Genomic DNA, 21757 nt, shown 5'->3' with positions numbered 1-21757 from the left:
GCCCAAAAACAAACAAACAAACAAAAAAAAATGGAGGAAAAGAATTGTTGTGCAAGTGTTTTATTTAAAAAAAAAAACAATAAAGTCAAAACGGTTCAAGTTTATTTCCTATTTATTAATGTCACATTTAATAGTTATAACTTGAGCCACGTTTTTTTCACTAACTTCTAATAGTAGTACAGAGAATTCAGTGTGTAAAGACTACACACAGGCACGAACGCACACACATGCACACACACTTGTTCAACAACATGTGCACTAACCCATCTGTCTGAAGGGAGGTTTTGATCAGATACCAGGTTTGGCCTCAGAGACAGGATCTGTTTCAACTGCCACAGTCGGCAACACCTGGGATGTCAATGCGAAATGGCTGAAAAAAAGGCGCCATGCGAGAACTGCGTCTCCTGTGATCCAGACGGTGGAGAGTTTCCCATTTAATCCATGAGATTCCAATCCAAAACTCAGTACAAAAAAACTATAATCACAAAGCCAACATTGAGCCTGGAATATGCTCAACTTCTTCCAGTGTGGAAATCCTCACGTGAGACAGGCAGACTTCAGACATGAAAGAGTTCCCCTCTCTGGGTACGTTTTCTTTTCAAGGTCACATGGGGAGCAGAAGCCCTCCATTTCCAACCATCTGAAATGACATGATAATCACATTTTGACACAACAGCAGGCGACACCATGGAGGTGAGTGAAAACCTGGCTATCTTTGACCGATAGCACTTAGACTTACACACTTACCACTTAATGACAGCATAAATGGTCATCAAAGTGTTGAAGACCATGACCTTCAAGAGAAGCAGCCTCATAACCAGAACAACCACTGTATTTGTCCACACAACAACAACATCTGGAGAGCACACCACAGAGACTCACATCAGTAACAACATCTGTATGAATCACAAGGATTGATTGCAAACAATTAAAATGTACCTTCCGTGTCTCCATATCCATAGCAGATCTTGTGTTTATGATCTGAAATTCCAAAAAAGTAAAATAAAAGTAACTTCTATTTATGAGATGACAGGAGCTTCATTCATGATCAGCTGTAGTCCTACCCGATGAGGCGGTGTGGCGTCTCCTGGGGACTTTCGGGCGTCGCCTGTGACTCACAACGCAACTGTACAACGGCCAGTCGCCGGTCGCCACTCTGGTGATCGCCACCGCGCTGTTGCCGCGATGCTTCGTGTTGACAGCGATACTGTATGGCGAGCTAGCCATGAAGCCTTCTGATGATGACCTCCAGCTGACCTCTAGGTGCCCTCTCCTAAAGTCACTCACCATACAGACCAGCAGGGTCCAGCCCAGCCGCTCCCCTGACAGGTGGACTGGAGGGGCCAGAGAGGCCAGCAGATCTCCTTCTACCCCTCCTAAAAGATGATGGAGGACAACATGAGAGGGTTTATGTTGCAGAGAGATCTTGGTCTAACAGAAGGCGACGCACACAAACACATCACTGTTGAAGTAGTTGTACATATGAGGCATTCTGTTTAAAAATGAACAGAATTTCTAAAATTGTACATCAACACAACACTATGTTCCATATTTATGTGCCAATTTATACTTAATCCTTCATGCATTTAACATTATTGCAAACAACTCCAAATATATCAGTCGTTGTGCTTCAATCTTAGAAAACAACCTTCTGCTCTTGACTTAATCTAAAGAATGAGTTAATACTCCTCTAAAGGCTGCCACCATTTATACTATATAAACTTAAAGATGGATGCTGTTGTATTTTGTACAAATGAAAGCCCTTTTGAGGCAAATTTGTGATGTTGGGCTATATAAATAATACTGACTTTACTTCCACCCACCACTGACTAAACTCAAATGCAGTCATCATGTTTCAAACAAAGCAAAAGAAAAAAAGAAACAAACAACCTTTGAGAAATTGGATATTTATGATTTTGAAAAAAATATTCACTATAATTAGTACTAGAATGTGAAAGCTCTTACCTGTCCACAAATAGATGATAGGAAGGTAAAATAAACCCCTGCATGGTTCAGCCATGTCTCACTTATAGTAGCTTCAGTGATCACTGCCTCATATGTGTGTGTGTGTGTGTGTGTGTGTGTGTGTGTGTGTGTGTGTTTGTGCACTTTGTGTATCTGTGAGTGTGTGAAATGGGGGCATGCCGTTTGGCTTTGCCAGGAGCATTGCATTATGGGGGACTTACATGTCACATTGTTGTGACCTTAAATACTAACAATGAAACGCCAGCACCGCGCGCACACACACACACACACACACGCACACACACACACACACACACACACACACACACACACACACACACACACACACACACACTCAGGGGGAGAGAAAGAGGGGGCGACAATGTGAGCTCTTATACACAGTGTGAGCTTTATCCGCGTCTATAGAGCGGGTAAAGCGCGAGGACAGGGCAGTAATGTGGAGTCACACCTGCTTCTGGCTGTTCGCTGCCTGAGGTAAGAAACAGATCATATCAACACAACCAGGGCATTAGACAACACACCTGCACTCACACGCACGCGCACACGCGCGCCAGGGTAGTTTTGTCAGCAGTGGGCGGGAGTTATACAGGAAGAGAAAGTGAAACTTAACAGCAGGAACATGAGGAAGGATGATGAAGCTAAACCGCTCAAGGTAAAACCTTCCGACATTTCTCTAAAGCAGATAAGACGAGCCTTACTTTACTAGCTGTAACTTCATAACAGTCTTGCACAGCTAGTTCCATTAATGTTGTAACGAGCCTCATGTATGTGTACGGCACGACTACTGCCCACTATGTTCCTGCAGCTGTTGTCACCTCACAGTTATAGCTGTGTGTTCTCATCTCGTTTTGTCCGGATGGAAAATCATGGGGGGTTTGTTTGTCACGTGTTTGAGTCTCCTTCAGGCTGAGTTGTGTTGTGGTTAGGACCTAAAACACAACTGGGGACACTTTAATAATCCCCAGTGGGGAAACTGGTTGTAAATGTTTGTCCAGGTGTTACACTGAAGATGGTAACCTTTGAAACCATAGCTGTACAATTGCAGATTGGACTCTACTAGAAAACAGTTGTATATAAGTGTCATTGAGAGATGTACAGTATGCTGTGTGTTATTAAGCCTGCTCTCATGTCTTTCAGGTTTAACAGATAAGGTCCTGACATCGTCCTGACATTGATATTGTGACTTCTGGACAAGTCATCCCATCAGGCATTCAACACTAATCAGGTGGTCCTCCATCCTCATGCTTGGTATGTGACCAAGCTCAATATTAGCTGTCAAAGCCTGTCAAAAATTAGTGGTTCAAGAACATTTCCCCCACAATGGTCGTGGTGAGGCTCTTCGTGCTGTTTCTATTATTCCATGTGTCTCTGGTTGGGTCCCAGCACACCCACAGTTCACAACAGGCGTTTAGCCCTCCTCATCCCACAGGAGAGCAGTCTCCTTTGGGGACTGGTAATCTGTCCTTCCCTTGGAGCCGCCTTCGCCTGCCAAGGTGCGTTTGTTTTTTAACAGCTGCACCCAAGAAATTAACAAGATTATTCCTCTGTCCTCTGCCTTTTGATTCGTTGATTTAAAAAAAGAAAAAATATTTCTGTATCCCAGGTATATCATTCCTCTTCACTACCATCTCTTCCTGCACCCTGACCTCACAAGTCTCAGCTTCACTGGCTCAGTGCAGATCCAGATTGATGTCCAGAACAACACAAACTGGGTTGTATTACACAGCAAAGGTCTGCAGATCTTGAAGGCCACCATAGTGGACCAGAACCTCGCTCATCTGTCTCATCAGGTAGTTGTAAATGCAGAGCAGTTATCATTACAGCCGATTTGTCATACAATGGACCCAACTTCTCTTCATCTCATCCCGTTCTAGGTTCTTCCAGTTCTTCATAACCCTTCCCATGAGCAGATCGGCATTTTCTCTCCCAGGGTGCTCAGCAGCGGGCAAAAGTACTTTCTGTATATTGAGTTTGGGGCAGAACTGGTGGAAGGCTTCTATGGCTTCTATAAGAGTACCTACAGAACCAGTACAGGAGAGACCAGGTAAGACAAGCCAGATTGTTTCACAGCAAGCTTGGTAAAATACCTTACGCATACAGACAAGTTCCAAAATCAGCTCAATAGTTTATTGTTTATACCATTCTAAAGGTATTTGCTGACGTCTCTTTTCAGAACCTTAGCTTCAACTCACTTTGAGCCCACGAGTGCTCGGATGGCATTCCCTTGTTTCGATGAGCCGAACTTCAAAGCCAACTTCTCCGTACGGATCAGGAGGAGTCCAGAGTACATTTCTCTGTCCAACATGCCGATAGTGAGTGCTGCATATATGCAAGCCACGTGTTGAAATGTGTATGAGAACTAATTGTTTGTGTATTTCAGGTCAAGACGGTTGAAGTGAGCGATGGCCTGCTGGAGGACCAGTTTGATGCAAGTGTGAAGATGAGCACTTACCTAGTAGCTTTTGTCATCTGTGACTTCAAATCTGTCACTGCAACAACATCTTCTGGAGTGCAGGTGTGGTCTCCCTGACGATATTTGAATTTCTACCTTTCTTTGCTAACCGTATTTCTTCTCATGGACACGTTTCTCTTGTTTTTTTTCCCATGCACTTTTGTGTGTCTCTAGGTGTCCATCTATGCAACCCCTGAGAAATGGCATCAAACCCGCTATGCCCTGGAGGTTGCTGTCAAAATGCTAGACTTCTACGAGGAATATTTCAACATCCACTATCCTCTCCCCAAACAAGGTAGTCTTTGTTCAGTTTTCCCGTTACTACTTTGTCAGTCCCCCCTCTTTGTCCTGTCACTATTTGTCCCCTGACTTGTGTTTCCCCTCTTTTAGATCTGATAGCCATCCCAGACTTCCAGTCGGGTGCGATGGAGAACTGGGGTCTGACCACCTACAGGGAGACCAGCCTTCTCTTTGATCCCCTCACGTCCTCCATGTCTGATAAACTCTGGGTCACCATGGTGATCGGCCATGAGCTCGCCCATCAGGTGAGAGTGTGACACTCTAATGGCATACAGGGTACAGGTGTTTGTTTGGCTTTAGATGCTCATAATCTTAATAATTATGCCTGCAGTGGTTTGGTAACTTAGTGACCATGGAGTGGTGGAACGATATCTGGCTGAATGAAGGATTTGCCAGATACATGGAGTTCATTTCCGTGGAGGCCACCTACCCTGACCTCAAAGTGGTATGTGCTTTGTTTAATGTGAAAATCGACTTCATTGATTTATAGTGGAAGATTAATAATAAGCCTAGCGATCCCTAATACCGATCTGTGCACAATTTTGCAGGAGGAATATCTTCTGCACACCTGTTTCTCAGCAGTTGCTCATGATTCATTGAACTCCTCTCGGCCGATCTCCAGCCCAGCAGAGAACCCCACTCAGATCAAACAGATGTTTGACACAGTCTCCTATGACAAAGTATGTGCTCAGTGTCATACATGTGTTGTGCCTTCAGTCACACAGATGATTACTCAGTTGATCATAGCAATTCATTACATATTATTAGTATATTATATATTATTAGTGGAAATGTAGGTCTTCCAAATCAGGGTATATTTTAAATTACATATTTTTGTCGCTCACTTCTGGTTTTAAATTGTCAGAAAACAGACTCTAAGTGATCTTTATAATAACTTTTGTTGAATAAATAAAGTATCCTCTCTCTCTCTCTCCCACCAGGGAGCATGTGTTCTCCACATGCTGCGACACTTTCTGACAGATGATGTGTTCCATCGGGGAATAGTACGATACCTCCGCAAATACAGCTACCAAAATGCACACAACCAGGACCTGTGGGACAGCCTAGCCAATGTACGAACACAAATTACATTCATTGGGATATTCACAATTGTAAATCCTTCAATCATTTAATAAATCCCTTTTTATAACTTTTGGTCCCTATATTAGAATGTGGGTACATTTTACATTTCCTAATGGATGCTTTCCATGCATTTCATTATGGTGCGTAAATCAATTTGCTGGGACTAGAAAGTTACATAAAGTAGGTAATTAATCAAACAGTATGTCTGTTTTTATTGATGTCAAAAATGTTATTATCTTTGGCCAGTAATGTAATTATAAGTGATTTTAAGATTGCACTGCCATGCCATGCATCAATTACAAAACATTGACAAACATTAAAGCAGACAAGTCAATTGGACACAACTGAAGGTAGAAAGACCACATTAACATTTTAAAACACTGTGATGTACTATGGGAAATGTGTATGGTACATGCTTCGTTGTGTTTTGTTTTGTTGTTTTCCAGACATGCTCCGAAGAGGACTTCATCTCAGGAAAACACTGTTACAGCAGCAGCCAGGCCTCCAAGAATGCAGTGAGTAAATAGAAACATCCACTCAGTGACTCTTCCTGGGTTTCCTCTTATACATTTAACACACGTTGTGGTGTGGTTGTATTGTCTCCTACAGTACCTGTTTGCAGGGGAACACATGGACCTGACAGCCATGATGAACACCTGGATTCTGCAGAAAGGTGTTCCCTTGGTTACTGTTACTAGGAAGGGGCCCCGTCTGCTGCTTAGACAGGACAGTTTCCTGAGGACGGTGCTGCCTTCTGACCCTCTCTGGGCCACTTTGCAACAGGGGTGAGCCTGCTTGTGTTAATACTGCACGTTGCTCTACTAGTTTGGGTTTTACTCTCTCAGCTACACACTCATTATTACCTTTAAGCTGAAGTAACTCAGTTTTACACTTGAGGTTTTACATTGTACAACTCCCTTTTCTTGTATAGTTTCCTTTGGCATATCCCTCTGACGTACAAGACGGATGCTTCCAGCACCATCCACAGATACCTGATGACAACGCAAACAGGTAACAGGGAAGAGGGAAAATGTTAAATATAATTCAATCATATCTTTTGCTTTTGTGTCATATTAATTTTCCATTTTCCATTTTTCTTCTTTTTGCTATTCCTGTGTCATTTAGACAGTATACACATAGGAGAGGAAGTCAGCTGGCTGAAAGTAAACACTGACATGACAGGCTATTATGTGGTTCATTACGAGGATGGCGGTTGGGACGAGATGACAAAACTACTGTGGGAAAACCACACTGCTCTCAGCTACAAAGACAGGACTCACTTGATACACAATGCCTTTCAATTGGTCACGTAAGCATCTGTGTGTGTGTGTGTGTGTGTGTGTGTGTGTGTGTGTGTTTGTGTGAGACAACAAGACAGACAGTAACATAAACAAAACAGCTTTAACCATCCTACCTAAAATAGCACCCATAAATATTGTTGTCTCTAAAGGTCAGGTCATCTCCCACTCAATAAAGGCTTGGACCTGATTGGTTACCTGCAATTGGAGACACACACTGTGCCTCTTCTCAAAGGACTGGGCTATCTGGAGGCCTTTTACCGGCTGATTGAGAAAAGGAAGGAGTTTGATGTAACAAGCAACCTGAGGGTGAGAAGACAAGAGTACACATTCAGTTTGATATTCAGGAAAAGTATGAAATTCAGTTTCATTTAACGTGGGATACCATTTGTCTATGTGCAGATGTATATCCTGCGATTTTTCCGTGCCGTCATCGACCGGCAGACGTGGAGCGACAGCGGCTCTGTGTCTGAGCGGCGGCTGAGGTCGGAGGTCTTGTCGCTGGCTTGCCACCTGGATGACCCTCCCTGTCTGGAGCGTGCGCGGCGGAGCTTCAAAGACTGGCTTCAGTCCAATGGTACACTCAAGTATGTCTGTCTAAGTTATATTTTAACACATCATAATCCGTCAACAACAGCTGATGTCATTCACAAAAACAGCAGCTATTCCCTGTGCTAGACTGGACCATAAGATTTGACATTTCATCACTAATATGCACATCTCTGCTTGTGTTTACCCTAGCCTGCCCACTGATGTGGCAGAGACGGTGTTTTCAGTTGGAGCCCAGGATGACCACGGCTGGGCCTCACTCCTACACACATACAACATCTCCCTCTCTGCAGCACAAAAAAGCAAAATCCTGTTTGCCTTGACCTGCACCAGAGACGCAAACAAACTACACAGGTACATCTTCTCCCTATCACGTTTTTCACTCAGTTATGCTGCCACCATGTGGCAAACATGGGGTATTGCATCACAGTTAAGCATGGCAAGTTTGATTGTTTTTTTTACAGACCTATGAAGATACCATTACACTAATCTAACCTACTGAAGATAAATGAACATGTTTTTTCATGTCTTGTTTTGACAGTAATCCCTTAATTCTTGCCAATGTTTTTAAGCTGGGTAAATGCTGATTTAGTAATAGTCTGTATGTGGCTGAACAGTTCTGCAGATAATATTTATTCTCTGTCAGTGTTACAGATTTACAGATCTAAACTGTGATCAATGGGGGCGCTTCAAGTGGTGGCAGATAATGTGGCGTTAATAGAGTAGGTTATATTGTGTGTTTTTGCATTGCAGACTGCTGGAGTTTGGTCTTCAAGGCAAAGTGATTAAATCCCAGGACCTGTCCACTCTCATCCTGATGGTGGCCAGGAATCCGCTGGGACATCACCTCGCCTGGAACTTTGTCAAAAAGAATTGGGACACACTGGTTCAGAAGTGAGTGCAACATAATCGAGACATTATGAATCTCAGTTGTTTACACATGTTTTCTGAAAGGATACCTCATATTCTCAGAACTCAAACACAAGGCCAAGTATTAGTATGTAAACAATTGAGAAATACAAAGTCAAACCATGTGATGCTATTAAAATAAACCTTTCCTCACCCTTTTAAATCATAGTACTGTATTACCCAGTATATATACTCTGTAAAAAAAGTGCTTTTAACTCATCAAACTAATGTGGTGTAAAACATAAGATCTGCCTTTTCTGCTTCCATTATGGTCAATAACAAGTGGAATGGGTCTTTGATTTAATAAAGACCTGATAATAACACAAGCAACACCTTGGGTTATTGATTCCACAGTTACAAAAAAACTAAATAAGAGATATTACTTAAAGTGTGATCATCTTCTCTGTTGTCTTTCTGCTCCGCAGGTTCCAGTTGGGCTCATTTTGTATAAGAAACATCATCATTGGCACCACAAGCCAATTTTCATCTCCAGAGGACCTCACTGAGGTAAATGCACTCTTATACCTTGAAATAATCTGTATTCTACAAGGCAATTTAGAGATGACCAATATTCCAACATTGGTATTATTATTATTGGCCTTGGCTGGCAATATCAGCAATATTAGTGATAGTGCTGGTAATTAGTGATGACAATGTCTGGAAAACCTAAACAGTTTTGCACTGTTTCCCTGCATTTGTATGGAAAATGGGGGGAGAGAGGTATGACATGCAACAAAGGTTCCAAAGTTCCGAATAGAACCCAGGAAAATGTTGTAATGTGGCTGTAACCGCTCAGCTACAGAGACACTCGCACAATGAAATTCTAATAATACTCAATTGTAAACTGATGTGGTGCTGACCTAAAAAGTAATCTATAAAATCTTAAGCATTGATACATGTGTGCTAACATTGTTGCAAACATAATTGCCCCTTTAACTGAAAGAGGAATTTAAATTCTTAGGGGTGTAATTGTTAGTTGTGTTCTTGTTTGATCCCCAGGTGCAGTTGTTCTTTGAGTCCATCAAAGAACAGGCGTCTCAGCTGAGGGCTACTCGGGTTGCTCTGGACAACATGCAGAAAAATGTTCGCTGGGTTCAGAGGAACCTGGAGACGCTGAGAAACTGGCTGAACAAGCAAATTAAGTAAAAATATGGCAGAAAGACGTTGAAGTTGACAAATGCCACAGAGGGTATATTTTTTGAATTTTGTATGTCCGTTTTCATTTGAGAGTTTTAATATGTTTGATATTACTGAAGAGTTTTTTTAGAACAAAAAATGTAATTGGTAGTGGAGTGTGTCTGTGTGTGTGAGTGTGAGTGTGAGTGAGACAGTGTAAATGGATTATCAAAAAGACAATAAATCTGTTCATTGAACCCCAGGCACCTTTGTGTTGTGACTATTTTGTATGTGTGTGTGTGTGTAAGCGCACATATGCACTTGGTATTAATTGACTATTTATTTCAGAGCTAAGATTTTGTGTTATGGTAAAAAAAATAAAATATGAATAGCTTAAGGTTATGGTTATACAACTCGGTTGACCTTTTGAGTTAAGGGTTGGGCTCCAGGGTATTAATATAAAACAATGGAATGGCTTTATTTGAGAGTTCAGACATGGTTTAGTATTAAAATAACCACTGAAAATTGGTTAAGGTTAGGGATTTAGGGCGGTTTAGGTTAAGCATGTAACGACTAGAATGAACGTCCATGGAATAAATGTAAAGTACTGCAATGTCCCCACAAGTGTAGTAAAACACTTGCATACGTGAATGTGCTGATGTGCGTGACCTGTCCCCGCCCCCCCGATAGTAATATCCAATAGGATGACAGCATTGTAATTTGATGGGAGGTTGTCAACAACTGGTCGGGAGGAAGGAAAGTGTCATTCGCTCGTTCGTTACCGAGCATGTCAGAGTAACATTTGTTTTTATATCTTTAGTGTCAGGTTCTGTTGTTTTTTTTTTTTTTAGATCATCCCGCCGCATTCACGTTTTAGTCTACTAAACAGTTATGACAGATAAAGTTATGGAACAGCTAAAGCTAACGTTAGCAAACTAATGTATTTCAGTCACTTACAATTTACAGAAGTTGGCTAGCGATAGTTGCAAGCTAGCTACTACGTAGCTAACATTGGAGCGGTGAGGATAGGCTGCTATTTATTGTGTGCGTATGATAGCCTGCGGTAGTTTAGTGGCCAGCTAAAAAAAGCATCAGGTCTGTCGAGCTGCTGTAAACCTTTTCGCTTCCTCTGGACGCCGGGAGCTGTCTGAGATATCCTACCATGGATCCGTTTGACAGTAACAGTGCAGGTAAGGAATGATGATGGTCGGTGCAGTAACTCCAAGCTAACAGTAGCAGGCCAGCTAATAACAGGACATTAGCAGAAAGCTCACTGGGAGTGACATTCACCCGAGGACACATGTTGAGAGGGGTGGGTTTGACTTCTGACGAGCCAAACCTTTATGTTTTCTGAACGACTAGCTTCTTTCTTTTCTTTCTTTTTTTGTACAGTTGGTGGATTCTCAGAAGAGAACTTAATCGCAGTGTCGCAGTCTGTTGACGGTCCTGCAGTGGCTTGATAACATTTTTTACCACACATGACCGTAAACTCAGGAGGGGCTTTGTGAACCTTGTTGTTTATTCGTGTAACCGTTTGATTACATTTTAACTGGATAAAGACATGAACACATTTCTTAGAATGTAAACAATGGCTGTCTTGTTTATACTCAAGTTGTGGAAAATAGCAGCGTTGTTGAAGCCTGGTGGTTTGATGCTTTGTCTTGGTGTGGAGAGCTGATAAGTTATGCTCAGCTCTGGCAACGAGCAACCAGCTGCTGTATAACCTCTATTATGGTCCCAGGGTGTCCATGGCTTTATTAAAACAAACAAAAACCAAGTGCATACACTGTCTTCTTCTCTGTGGATGTTATTTTGTTCGAGTTTGGTCTAAATCTTAAATCACCAAATCACAGCACTTCCTGTTTTTTTCTCTTCCTGTTTGTGCTTTCTTGTTGTGACCTCGAGATATTTGTGTAAAAACCCTAAGTCATAATTCGCAATCATATGTTGATCAGATAACGATGAGAACGCAGAAATGGATGCTTCCTTCTGATACATTTTTATTGACCAACCAATCATTGTGGTTAACACGCAGAGCCCATACAGTCTATACAGCAAGAGCCAGTCAGGATATGAACATGCTGTATTTACATAGCTTGAACAAGCTTCACAGTAGTACAGTAGTTGTTACTTGTTTGCATTTGCATGGTGTGTAATTGTAGTTAAGATGGCAACCACCACATCAACTGCCACTCTCATCTTGATTATATGCAATAACTTTCAATATCAAAACGATAGAAGAATATGACAATCATTGTTATCACGTTTTATTTTGATCATATCCTCCTCTTGACATTACACATCACCCACAACTTAGCTATTAGTCTATAAATAGACATTCATACCACAGCTATGTTGTCCAGACAGGGTCACAGTGACAGCTTGTATTGTCTTATTAGAAACACTGTATTCACTACATGCATTTCTTTCCTTTGGAGAGCTGAAGCTCACATTTGTTTGGTGTGATTGTTCGTGTATGAACACTGTGTATTCAGTAAGTGTTCACTAGCTCTCTGTGCTTTCACTCTTATTCATCACCACTGAGACTGAAAATGCATTGTCTTAAGTTTGTTAAAGAACGAATGGAACGTGACGAAAAACAGGAGACATTCATTGCTTAAGAATTGTACTACTTTCGTTATTATTAAATTAGGAAGTTGAGCATGCTTCTGATTATTACTGAGAATGATTCAGGGGAGAACCCTTTGGGAGATTGGAGATGGATTTTGTAAGACAAGGCATCATTCTTGTCACGATGCTGAAGGTGAAGGTTAGTTTATGGAAATGCAGTCTTTTCTAAACTGCAGTGACAAAGCCAGATAAATTAAATAGTCATTGTATTTGCTTTTTCCTGTTTTTAGAGGACACTTTATAGTTTTGTTGTTGTGTTTTATAATGAATTCAATGAACTGCCAAGGAAATACAGCTGTACTTTAAAGTATGTCTTATCCAGCCTGATGAACCAATTTTTTGTAGGTCAAAGTACCAGGAAATGCTGTCGGAGGTTTACTAACAGGAAACTGAAGAAACTCAGCTTTGTTAAGCAAGGCTTCATGTTTCCTGCACATAACCAAGACGCACAATAACGTGTCTTTGTGTTGGGTTGTTGCCACTACTCCTCTGTGGAAAATTCTGAAACTCACACAATTCAAAAATCACAGCACATACTGTTTGTTAACATACTGTTTGTCTCAGTGTATGTAATCATTTATTTGGATTCTATTCTCGCTCTCCTCTCTCATTTCCTCTTTTTAGAATCCCCTATCTAATTTCTCTTTCTCTTTGTGTTGCAGACCGAGCCAACCTGCCAAGGAACATGATTGAGAACAGCATGTTTGAAGAAGAGCCTGATATCGTGGATTTGGCCAAAGACTCCACTTCATTTCCAGTATGCCCATGTCATCCTATACAATACATGCTAAGGACCATCCTGGATAGTCAATGATGCTCATTTGCATGATGATGATGATGATGCTACATCCTTCTCTTCAGAGCTTGACCCATTTTCACCTCATAAATTTAATTCCCCTTCCCTTTATGTTCAATATATTTATTTCTGTATCACCTGCAATCCCTAATAAAAAAAAGCATCCTTAGTGCTCTGCAGTCATTATGAACCCTTCTCTCTCATTTTCCATTATCCCCCTATCTCTCCTCACCGCCTGCCATGCATCTTACCCCATGATTCATTTACCTTGGAAGGCAATCCAGTAATTAACATTATATGGGAAACAGTGCCCAGCTTAACTGGAGAATAACAGAGTGTGCTCCTTATGCTCTCTGCAGACGTTTCCTGCTCTCGACCCAGACGAGGTGGTGTATGAGCCTCGTAGCTCACGGTTGCTTGTGCGTGGCTTGGGAGAGAATGACATGTACGAGGACGAGGAGGACTGCGAGTCTTCAGCCCGCCTGCTGGGCATGTCTTTCATGAACCGTAGCTCTGCTCAGAGAACAAACTCGTCCCCTTACACCAGGCATGCTCCACCCAGGTAATGCTTTGAAAATATACTTTTTAGATGTCGAAATGTCGCCTTTTACTCTGAATTTGTAAATGTGTCACAGTAAGTAATGTTAAACTCTTTTTGGTCTCAGGTCTTGCTCACGACCCTCAGCCCGTACTATTGTTGTATGTGTGTTATTCCTGGTGATAGTTGCCTCCATGACCATGGTACTGTACTTCTTACCTGAATGCACCTTTACCAAGGTAAGGCAAATATTCACTAGTTGGGTAGATTTTGTAAATAACTAAACATGACTCTTTCAACACATGATGTCGACATCCCTGTCAGATTGTTTCCCTTTTTATGCTCTCTGTCATACCCATCTCCCTACTGACCCCAACCCTCCAACCTTCTGCAGATGGGATGTCCAAAGACCAACAAGACATCTCCCATCCAGCCAGTCTACCCCATGTCCACAAATGGCGAACTGTTTCCATGGGCACAGTACCGGCTGCCTCGCAGCATACATCCTCTTAGCTACGACCTCACCCTGAACCCTAACCTCAATGACATGACCTTCACCGGCCGCACTGTCATCACCATGTCTGTGCTTCACAACACCAAGCGCATTGTCCTGCACAGTGCTAATCTCAATATCACCAAGGCTACCTTCAAGGTAAGGATTGGAAAGGCAAATGCAAATTAAGTGTGTAATAACAGAGTTAAGATGATTTAGTTTTCATTCTGACTTGATGAAAAGAACCTCTTTATACACTTGCATACAAAGATTGAATTTGTGCCTCAACAAAATAATTGATTCAAACCCTTTTCTTGTCTTACATTGTCTGCTAGTCGTTAACTAATACTTCTGTGTTCCAGCTGGGTGATGGGGAGGCCCGAGATGTGAATGTACTGGAGTACAAACCCAGACAGCAGATAGCTGTTCAGTTCTCTAACGAGCTGAAGGCAGGCCAGGACTGCGTTTTGACCCTGGATTACTTTGCCAACCTCTCGCACACCTATGACGGTTTCTACAACAGCTCATACACCGATAAAGATGGAAACAAAAGGTAAACATGGCTGCAACAGTTGAAAGATGTCCGGCAGAGTAAAGACTTGTTAAAGCCTGTATTGATAGAAACAACAAAGCAATGCTGTAACAATAAAAACAGAAAGTATAGGCTGTTATATTGATTTAACAGCATTTATCTTAATTTGTTATTTCAACATGATCATACTCATCCCCTTCTGGTCACCAGGGTCTTAGCTGCAACCCAGTTTGAGCCACTGGCAGCTAGGAAGGCCTTCCCTTGCTTTGATGAACCAGCTTTCAAAGCAACATTCCTGATTAAAATCAGCAGGGAACCAAAGTACCGGACTCTTTCCAACATGCCTCAGGTACTGTAACATTAGTTATTTTTACAATAAGGTAACACATGTTGGAACACCCTCCAATCTGATCCGCCAAAAAAGGAAAGAAATGGACTTCAAGAAATGAATTTGTCACTTACTGTGTACATTATGTCACATTTTTTGTTGTGCAACTCAATGCATCATTTCTGTTCCCACTGTGACCAATAAACACTAAGTGTGGATATAAATAAACAGACCATGGATTGTTTTTAGCCTGCAGCACTGTATTCGTTAATTGAAAGTAATCTTGTCCTTATGCTCTGTGTTTCAGACTAAAAGCACACCACTCCTCAATGGCCTCATTCAAGATGAGTTTGAAAAGACCAGTGTCAACATGAGCACCTACCTGGTGGCCTTCATTGTTGCTAACTTTACCCCTGTCAGCAAAAATGTCTCAGAAACTCTGGTAGGGCTTACACAACTATGACTCCTTTTTGCTTTTATTGCATTATTTGTATATTTAATTTAGTATTCAGTGAGGTTTGTTTTTTGCTGTATTGATGAGCTATACATGTGTGTTTTAGGTGACTGTGTATTCTGTGCCAGAGAAGAAGGAGCACACTGACTATGCTCTGGACACAGCCTCCAAACTGCTGGAGTTCTACAATAACTTCTTTGAAATTAACTACCCCCTCAAAAAACTGGGTAAGTACATACAGGTACTTGCTTGTTTCACATAAACTGTACACACTCTAGTTCCTCCTCCAACTACAACCCTCTTTACACACCCTGATATTCGTCCTTTCTCCTTTGTCAGACCTGGTAGCCATCCCAGACTTCTTGGCAGGAGCCATGGAGAACTGGGGTCTAATCACTTTCAGAGAGACCAGCCTGCTGGTGGGCAACGAGTCCTCTCCTATGGAAAAACAAGTAGTTGCCTCTGTCGTAGCGCATGAGATTGCTCATCAGGTAGTTTGTGTGTGCCTGTGTGTTTTCTGAAAGTGGCAGATACAGTGAATATGCTACAGTCAGGTCCTAGTCTATCGCTGATATTGTGTTGCAGTGGTTTGGAAACCTGGTAACGATGAGCTGGTGGAACGACCTGTGGCTCAACGAAGGCTTTGCCACTTACATGCAGTACATGTCGCTGCAGACCGTGTTGCCCAAGCTGGACATTGTAAGATTACAGATCTGCCTCGCATATTTAAAGTAGATACAGCTGTGTGCTTTATTGTGTGGCATTACAGTAAATCCTCCGTTTGTTTGCAGGGTAATTTGTTCCTGGCAGTACGCTTCAGAGCCTTGGACAAAGATGCACTTAACTCTTCCCACGCTGTGTCAACTGAGGTTAATAAGCCAGAACAGGTGGAAGAGATGTTTGACTCGGTCTCCTATGAGAAGGTACACTTTTCTAAATGATATATATACTTAAATAGATGGATGGATTTAATTTATTTCATGGAGAACTTCTCTACCGGACCTCACCGTGTTAGTTCTCTGTTTTGGGTGTGATCACAGATGCTTTGTGTCTTTCAGGGAGCGTCCATTCTCCTGATGCTGAATGCCTCCCTGCCAGGGGAACAACAGTTCAGAAAGGGTATCATTGAATACCTCAAACAGTTCAGTGGGTTAAACACGGACACTGCCGACCTCTGGAACAGCCTCACACAGGTGTGTGCACGGCCTTTTTTGGTGCTATGGACAGCATGCATGAGTAGTTTATCACTTTGCCTACATTTGACATTTAACTTCATCTAACCTGTCAGCCAGCCTTTAGCTTTGTTTGGCTATTTTCACTGTCATCACATAAACACAGAGAGCTACATTATCTCAGGAGCTGTATTATCAACACAAAAAGTAGTAAATGGCTTGGGATATGAATTTTATGATTTATTGATCAAGAGCTGTCTTCTTTTTTTCCCACTCCCCTTTAAAGGGAAGTAAGAGCACAGTATACTGTACTTTTTATTCTTGCCTTTGTTAAAATTCCCTTTTTGTGTGGTTTATATACATTGTTCTGTTCAGAATATGCCACAATTATCTTCATATTTTTCATCCAAAACCTTTTCAACATGGATATTGGACTTGATTTCTCTCCCTGTCCTCAGGTCGAGGTCTCGGCTCAACACCAGAATGTGTCGGAGATGATGAGCTCATGGACGTCACAGAAAGGCTTCCCATTGGTCACCGTAAGCCGTAAGGGCGGTCAGGTGACCCTCACACAGGAGCACTTCCTGCTCACGTCTGACAATGCCACGCAGACTTCCAGGTGGGTCACATAACCACACACACACATGCATATCATAGAAACACAACACTAACAACACTAACTGTATTTTGCCGTCTCTTTTAGCTTGTGGAATATTCCAGTGACGTACGTAACCGACAACTGCAGTTTGGCCCCCGAATGCAGACAGATATTCAACCTGAAGACCAAGTCAGGTAAAACCCGAAAGTATTAACTTGCTACACAAAGTCAAGAGTCTCGAGTACTGTGACCCATGGTACAATCTGTATATGTTTTCAGGTATTGTGAAGGATGTGCCAGAAAGTGTAAAGTGGCTGAAGCTGAACTACAAAAACACAGGCTTCTACATTGTCCACTATGGAGACGACGGCTGGGCTGCTCTTATAGATGCTTTGTCCAGCAATTTCAGCGTTCTCACACGCGAGGACCGTGCCTCACTCATACACAACATATTTGCTCTCTCCAGGTATAGCGGACAACATAAATAGTTGCTCTTTGAATTGCATTCAGTTACAGTAGGAGTGTTTTTTTAAAAAGCTTCTGTTCTCCACCTTCTTTCCTCTCCTCTCTTATGTTCTTAACAGACTGGGACGTGTGTCCTTCCACCAAGTCCTCAACTTGTTGAAGTACATTTCCAAGGAAACTGAGACTTCTCCTGTGACAGAGGCCTTGTTACAGCTCAATGTAATCTACCGGCTACTTGACAAAAGACAAGAGATTAGTCTTGTGGCCCGCATGAAGGTACGTACATATACTCACAGGCATACTTACAGTTAACACATAACATTGAAATTCCTCAAAAGTTTGTATATATTGAATATATTGATACAAGTTATAAGTTACTGATATTGTTATCAGGACATCTAGGATATCCGCTTACATCCCATTCTTGTGAACCGTTTAGCTGAATGTAGTGTTGCTGTGTACTGACGTTCCATCCATGATTTGTTTTTCTTACATGTGACAGGCCTATATTCTATATAAGTTTGGTTCTCTGATGAACAATCAAACATGGAGCGAGGAGGAGAGTGTGTCTAAGCAGGAGCTGCGTTCAGCCCTGCTGCAGACGGCCTGTAGCCTTAATGAAGAGAAGTGCGTTCAGCAAGCCAAAGCCCTGTTCAAACAGTATGTGGAGTCCAACGGGACCGCACGGTACGTATCGGAACAGAATTAATTTTTGCGTCGCTTTTCTAGGTCATGCTAACAGCGTTAGCTGGGTGAGAGGAGCAGCCCAAACATCTTACACTTAAACCATCTTTAGCAGGGACCGGGGAATGTCACTTCAATGAATTGGTATCTGACATTTGAGTTGTAGTAAACTGAATTTTGTTGCATTTTCGATCTAAAATAGGTTTGCATCTTCATTTTCTGTAGGATCCCCGGCGATTTGCAGCAAGTGGTATTCGCCGTGGCGGCTCAATCAAATGAAGATTGGGACACTTTGCTCAGTAGTTACGGAGGGGTCACCTACGATACAGAGAAGCGGGCGATGCTACGCGGGCTAGCATCTACTCAGGAGCCACGGCGTATCGTATGGTAAGTGTTTTTGTGTCTGTGTGCTTCTGGCCAGTATCATGCAACATGTTTCCTTTCCCACTGAGGATGTCTTAAGCATACATTTAACTGCCAGTTAGTGCAGTGTCAGTGTTGTTTACTTACTGAAAAGCATTTAAACACATATTTTGGTCCATCCAGGATTCTAAAGGCAGGTCTGAGGGGAGATATCATCCAGACACAGGAGTTGCCTTTGGTCATCAGCACTGTGTGCAAAGGCTTTGCCGGCTACCTGTTTGCCTGGGATTTCATACAAGAGAACTGGGACCGCCTCATAGAGAAGTAAGTAGTCCCTGTCAGCTTCATATAAGGTCACTGAGAATACATTTTATGATTATTTTACATAAAAATGAAACAACATCACTGCGTTTGGCTTTAGGTTCCCCGTGGGCTCCTTTGCCATCCAGACAATCATTAAGTCTGCCACCTCTCAGTTCTCCACCCAGGCACACCTTGATCAAGTATGTTCTTTTCTTCTAATCTAATCTGCTGTGTATTTGGGGCCAAATGTTAACTGTTATGCCAAGTGATCTGGCTGACATCAGTGTGTTTGTATCCGTGTACAGGTTCAGGGTTTCTTCTCCAGTCTGAAGGAGCGCGGCTCTCAGATGAGGAGCGTGCAGGAAGCCCTGGAAACCATCAGACTGAACCAGCGCTGGATGCGCAAGAACCTGTCAGTGCTCCAAAAATGGCTCTAATACAGCCACTCCATCCAATCTGCACCCCGTTGACGGGCAACAGGGGTGCGTTGTCAAGACAACAGCAGTGTTTGCACTATTTTAGGACTGTTTCTCTTAACTCCCTTTATCCGGATAAGAGTTGTCGTCAAAGCCGGAGGTTTCGCTCTACCGAGGTGGACAAGGTGTTACGTTTTCTGCGACTGGTCCTTTGGGTTGTAGCTCAGGGTGGCTCCGATTTTTGTGTCTGGTAGAGTTGTCCGACGCAAACACACACTCCTCACACTTTAAGCTGTCGACCAAACCTCTCCTCTGCAGCGCTCATCTAAACCTCGTGTCTGAGCAGACAATCATGCTTCACCCACACTCCTTTTGCTCAGCCTGCTCTCAGGCACTTAACTGTATGAGCTGTGTGAAGGCCACTTCAAAAAGACGAATATGAAGAATGTGTGTGTGTGTGTGTGTGTGTGTGTGTCAGTCCTGGAATTGATCACAAATTGTTATATGTTAATGGACATATGTTAATGCAGCTGTCAGGGATTTATCAGTGATGAGATGTTGAATTTACCGGTACTGTCGAGGGGAATTATTCTAGAATTAAACTGACCTTGTATCGCTATGTTATATAATTAGCTGCCTGCCATTCTGAACTCTAGTTACTCATGCGACCAGAAGGATTTACTAAATTGGTCATGATTTGCCTAGAAGATTGGTTGGTTGGTTTATTGATGGCTTTAAATACCAAATTTATGTTGGCATCAATTGAATGTACTGAAAAACCTTCCGCCAGCGTACAGTAGATGGCGTACTGCACAACAGCGCAGGTTTAAATCAACAACCAATGTGTCTTAGGTGAGAGCAGGCAGTGCACGCTGGAGCCAAATGTTAGTTTCTTTCTTCCTCTACCAGTTAAAAGCCCACTTTAGCTCCGATCAACATGTTTTATGTTGATAGCTTTTTGCCTGTAGTGCAGTCACTGTACAGGCTCATTCTTTAACACGGTGTGCTTGTAAACCTGTAATTTTAATGTAAATAAGCTTTACCTCACAGCATTTTCCCCTGCGATTTCAGTTGTACCGTTTTTAACATTTTGACTTTTAACAATTTAGGATTTGCTTTATGTTGTGTGTATATAGGAAGGAGATGTACACGAAAACTTTTACTGTATCTCTTGATGGAAAACCACCCCAGGGATGTCATTTGCTGACGAATGTTTGTGTTTTAAGGGCTAATGTGTATATTGAAGATTCAGTTTATAGAAGAACATTTATATTTGGCATGACTAATCTGCCCAGTAAGCTCTTCATAAACCAAGTAAAATACCGAAGCTTTGAAGTTACACCAATGTTAACATGTCATGTCGCTCCTGAGAATGAGGAGTTTACGGACCTATTTATTGAGACTGTGTCTAAATGTGTTTCCCCAACTTTTGTTCCAAGATTTTGTTAAAATACACTTGTACACTCATCCTGAGCTTTATTTAACGTGGTACTGCTTACTTTCCCACTCCATCACTGTCATGATTTTCAGGATCATTTAGTATATGTTGTGGATTTCAATTTAGCAGTCTTCATGAGACTGGCATCTCTACTTTGTTGTCATATTATCTTCTTCTGAAGCTTCTTTGTCTCATTTATGTAAAGACTTTCCTCAAATGTGTCTCACAAAGGCGAAACGCATTGGTTCAATTCCCGGTGTTACCTCGTCCCTGCAGGTGGGAAACCTCTTTAAAAGGGTCACGTGCTTGTTGCTGCACTAGCAATCTCTACCGGTTGGTCCAAGTGGTAACGGGAGGAGGGGGACGAGTCAGAGGGAAGCCCAGCTCACATCGGCCCTTTAGCGATGATAGTGTGTATGGAAGGCATGGCTGTCTACAGTCTCCTGACGTGTGGGGCTTTGCAGTATGATGGATCACAGTGCAGAGGATTTTTCATTCCACACTGTGGAGAAAAGACAAGATCTGTGGAGATTATCAACAGTATTTCACTAGACCATTGACCTGTTCCACACAGGTCATCTCACAGACAGTGTGATAATGCATTATGAATATGCCTTTAAATACACATCTTATACTTGTATGTTACTGTTCTATTGTAAAAAAGAAAAGAAAAAAAAAGAAACTGCCAGCAATCACACAAATTAATCTGCTTCATTGAGGCTCTGGGACTTTGATGTTTGATCATGTTTTCTTTCAAAAACAACCGTTTCTTGTGAAGGTAGTTGCAATAAGCTTTAGGAGACGAGAGTTGCTGAGGTCAGTCAGGTACCTGGTTCAGTTGAAGTCGGGGAAT

General features: G+C 42.2%; 2 protein-coding genes across 2 annotated transcripts; one reads left to right on the top strand and one right to left on the bottom strand.

Annotated features, from left to right (window-relative positions):
* Window positions 1-517: 517 nt before the first annotated feature.
* Window positions 518-2160, bottom strand: LOC311023101 (uncharacterized protein). Its single transcript, XM_084024767.1, has 5 exons — window positions 1966-2160; window positions 1065-1376; window positions 940-981; window positions 748-856; window positions 518-640 (listed from the first exon to the last, which is right to left on the bottom strand). Coding segments are annotated over exons 1-5 (519 nt in total). The 5' UTR covers window positions 2021-2160; the 3' UTR covers window positions 518-639.
* Window positions 2161-2579: 419 nt separating this feature from the next.
* LOC311023707 (leucyl-cystinyl aminopeptidase-like) lies at window positions 2580-19870 on the top strand. The gene is made up of 43 exons (XM_084025699.1): window positions 2580-2638; window positions 3124-3479; window positions 3590-3776; window positions 3861-4030; window positions 4160-4298; window positions 4367-4501; window positions 4613-4733; window positions 4829-4983; window positions 5070-5183; window positions 5287-5418; window positions 5680-5811; window positions 6268-6336; window positions 6431-6606; window positions 6753-6832; window positions 6947-7130; window positions 7272-7428; window positions 7522-7706; window positions 7861-8022; window positions 8422-8562; window positions 9003-9084; window positions 9577-9722; window positions 10837-10883; window positions 12987-13081; window positions 13480-13682; window positions 13786-13897; window positions 14053-14310; window positions 14514-14704; window positions 14894-15032; window positions 15319-15453; window positions 15572-15692; window positions 15805-15956; window positions 16051-16164; window positions 16257-16388; window positions 16524-16658; window positions 17096-17256; window positions 17341-17429; window positions 17515-17701; window positions 17820-17976; window positions 18203-18387; window positions 18610-18771; window positions 18931-19071; window positions 19169-19250; window positions 19356-19870. Exons 2-43 carry the CDS (start codon window positions 3307-3309, stop codon window positions 19485-19487), a joined length of 5970 nt encoding a protein of 1989 aa, XP_083881825.1. The 5' UTR covers window positions 2580-2638; window positions 3124-3306; the 3' UTR covers window positions 19488-19870.
* The last annotated feature ends 1887 nt before the right edge of the window (window positions 19871-21757 follow it).

The sequence above is a fragment of the Eutrigla gurnardus genome (assembly GCF_963514095.1).
Source record: "Eutrigla gurnardus genome assembly, chromosome: 13".
NCBI lineage: Eukaryota > Metazoa > Chordata > Actinopteri > Perciformes > Triglidae > Eutrigla > Eutrigla gurnardus.
The sequence above is the reverse complement of the archived record's forward strand: the minus strand, read 5'-3'. Positions and strand labels throughout refer to the sequence as shown.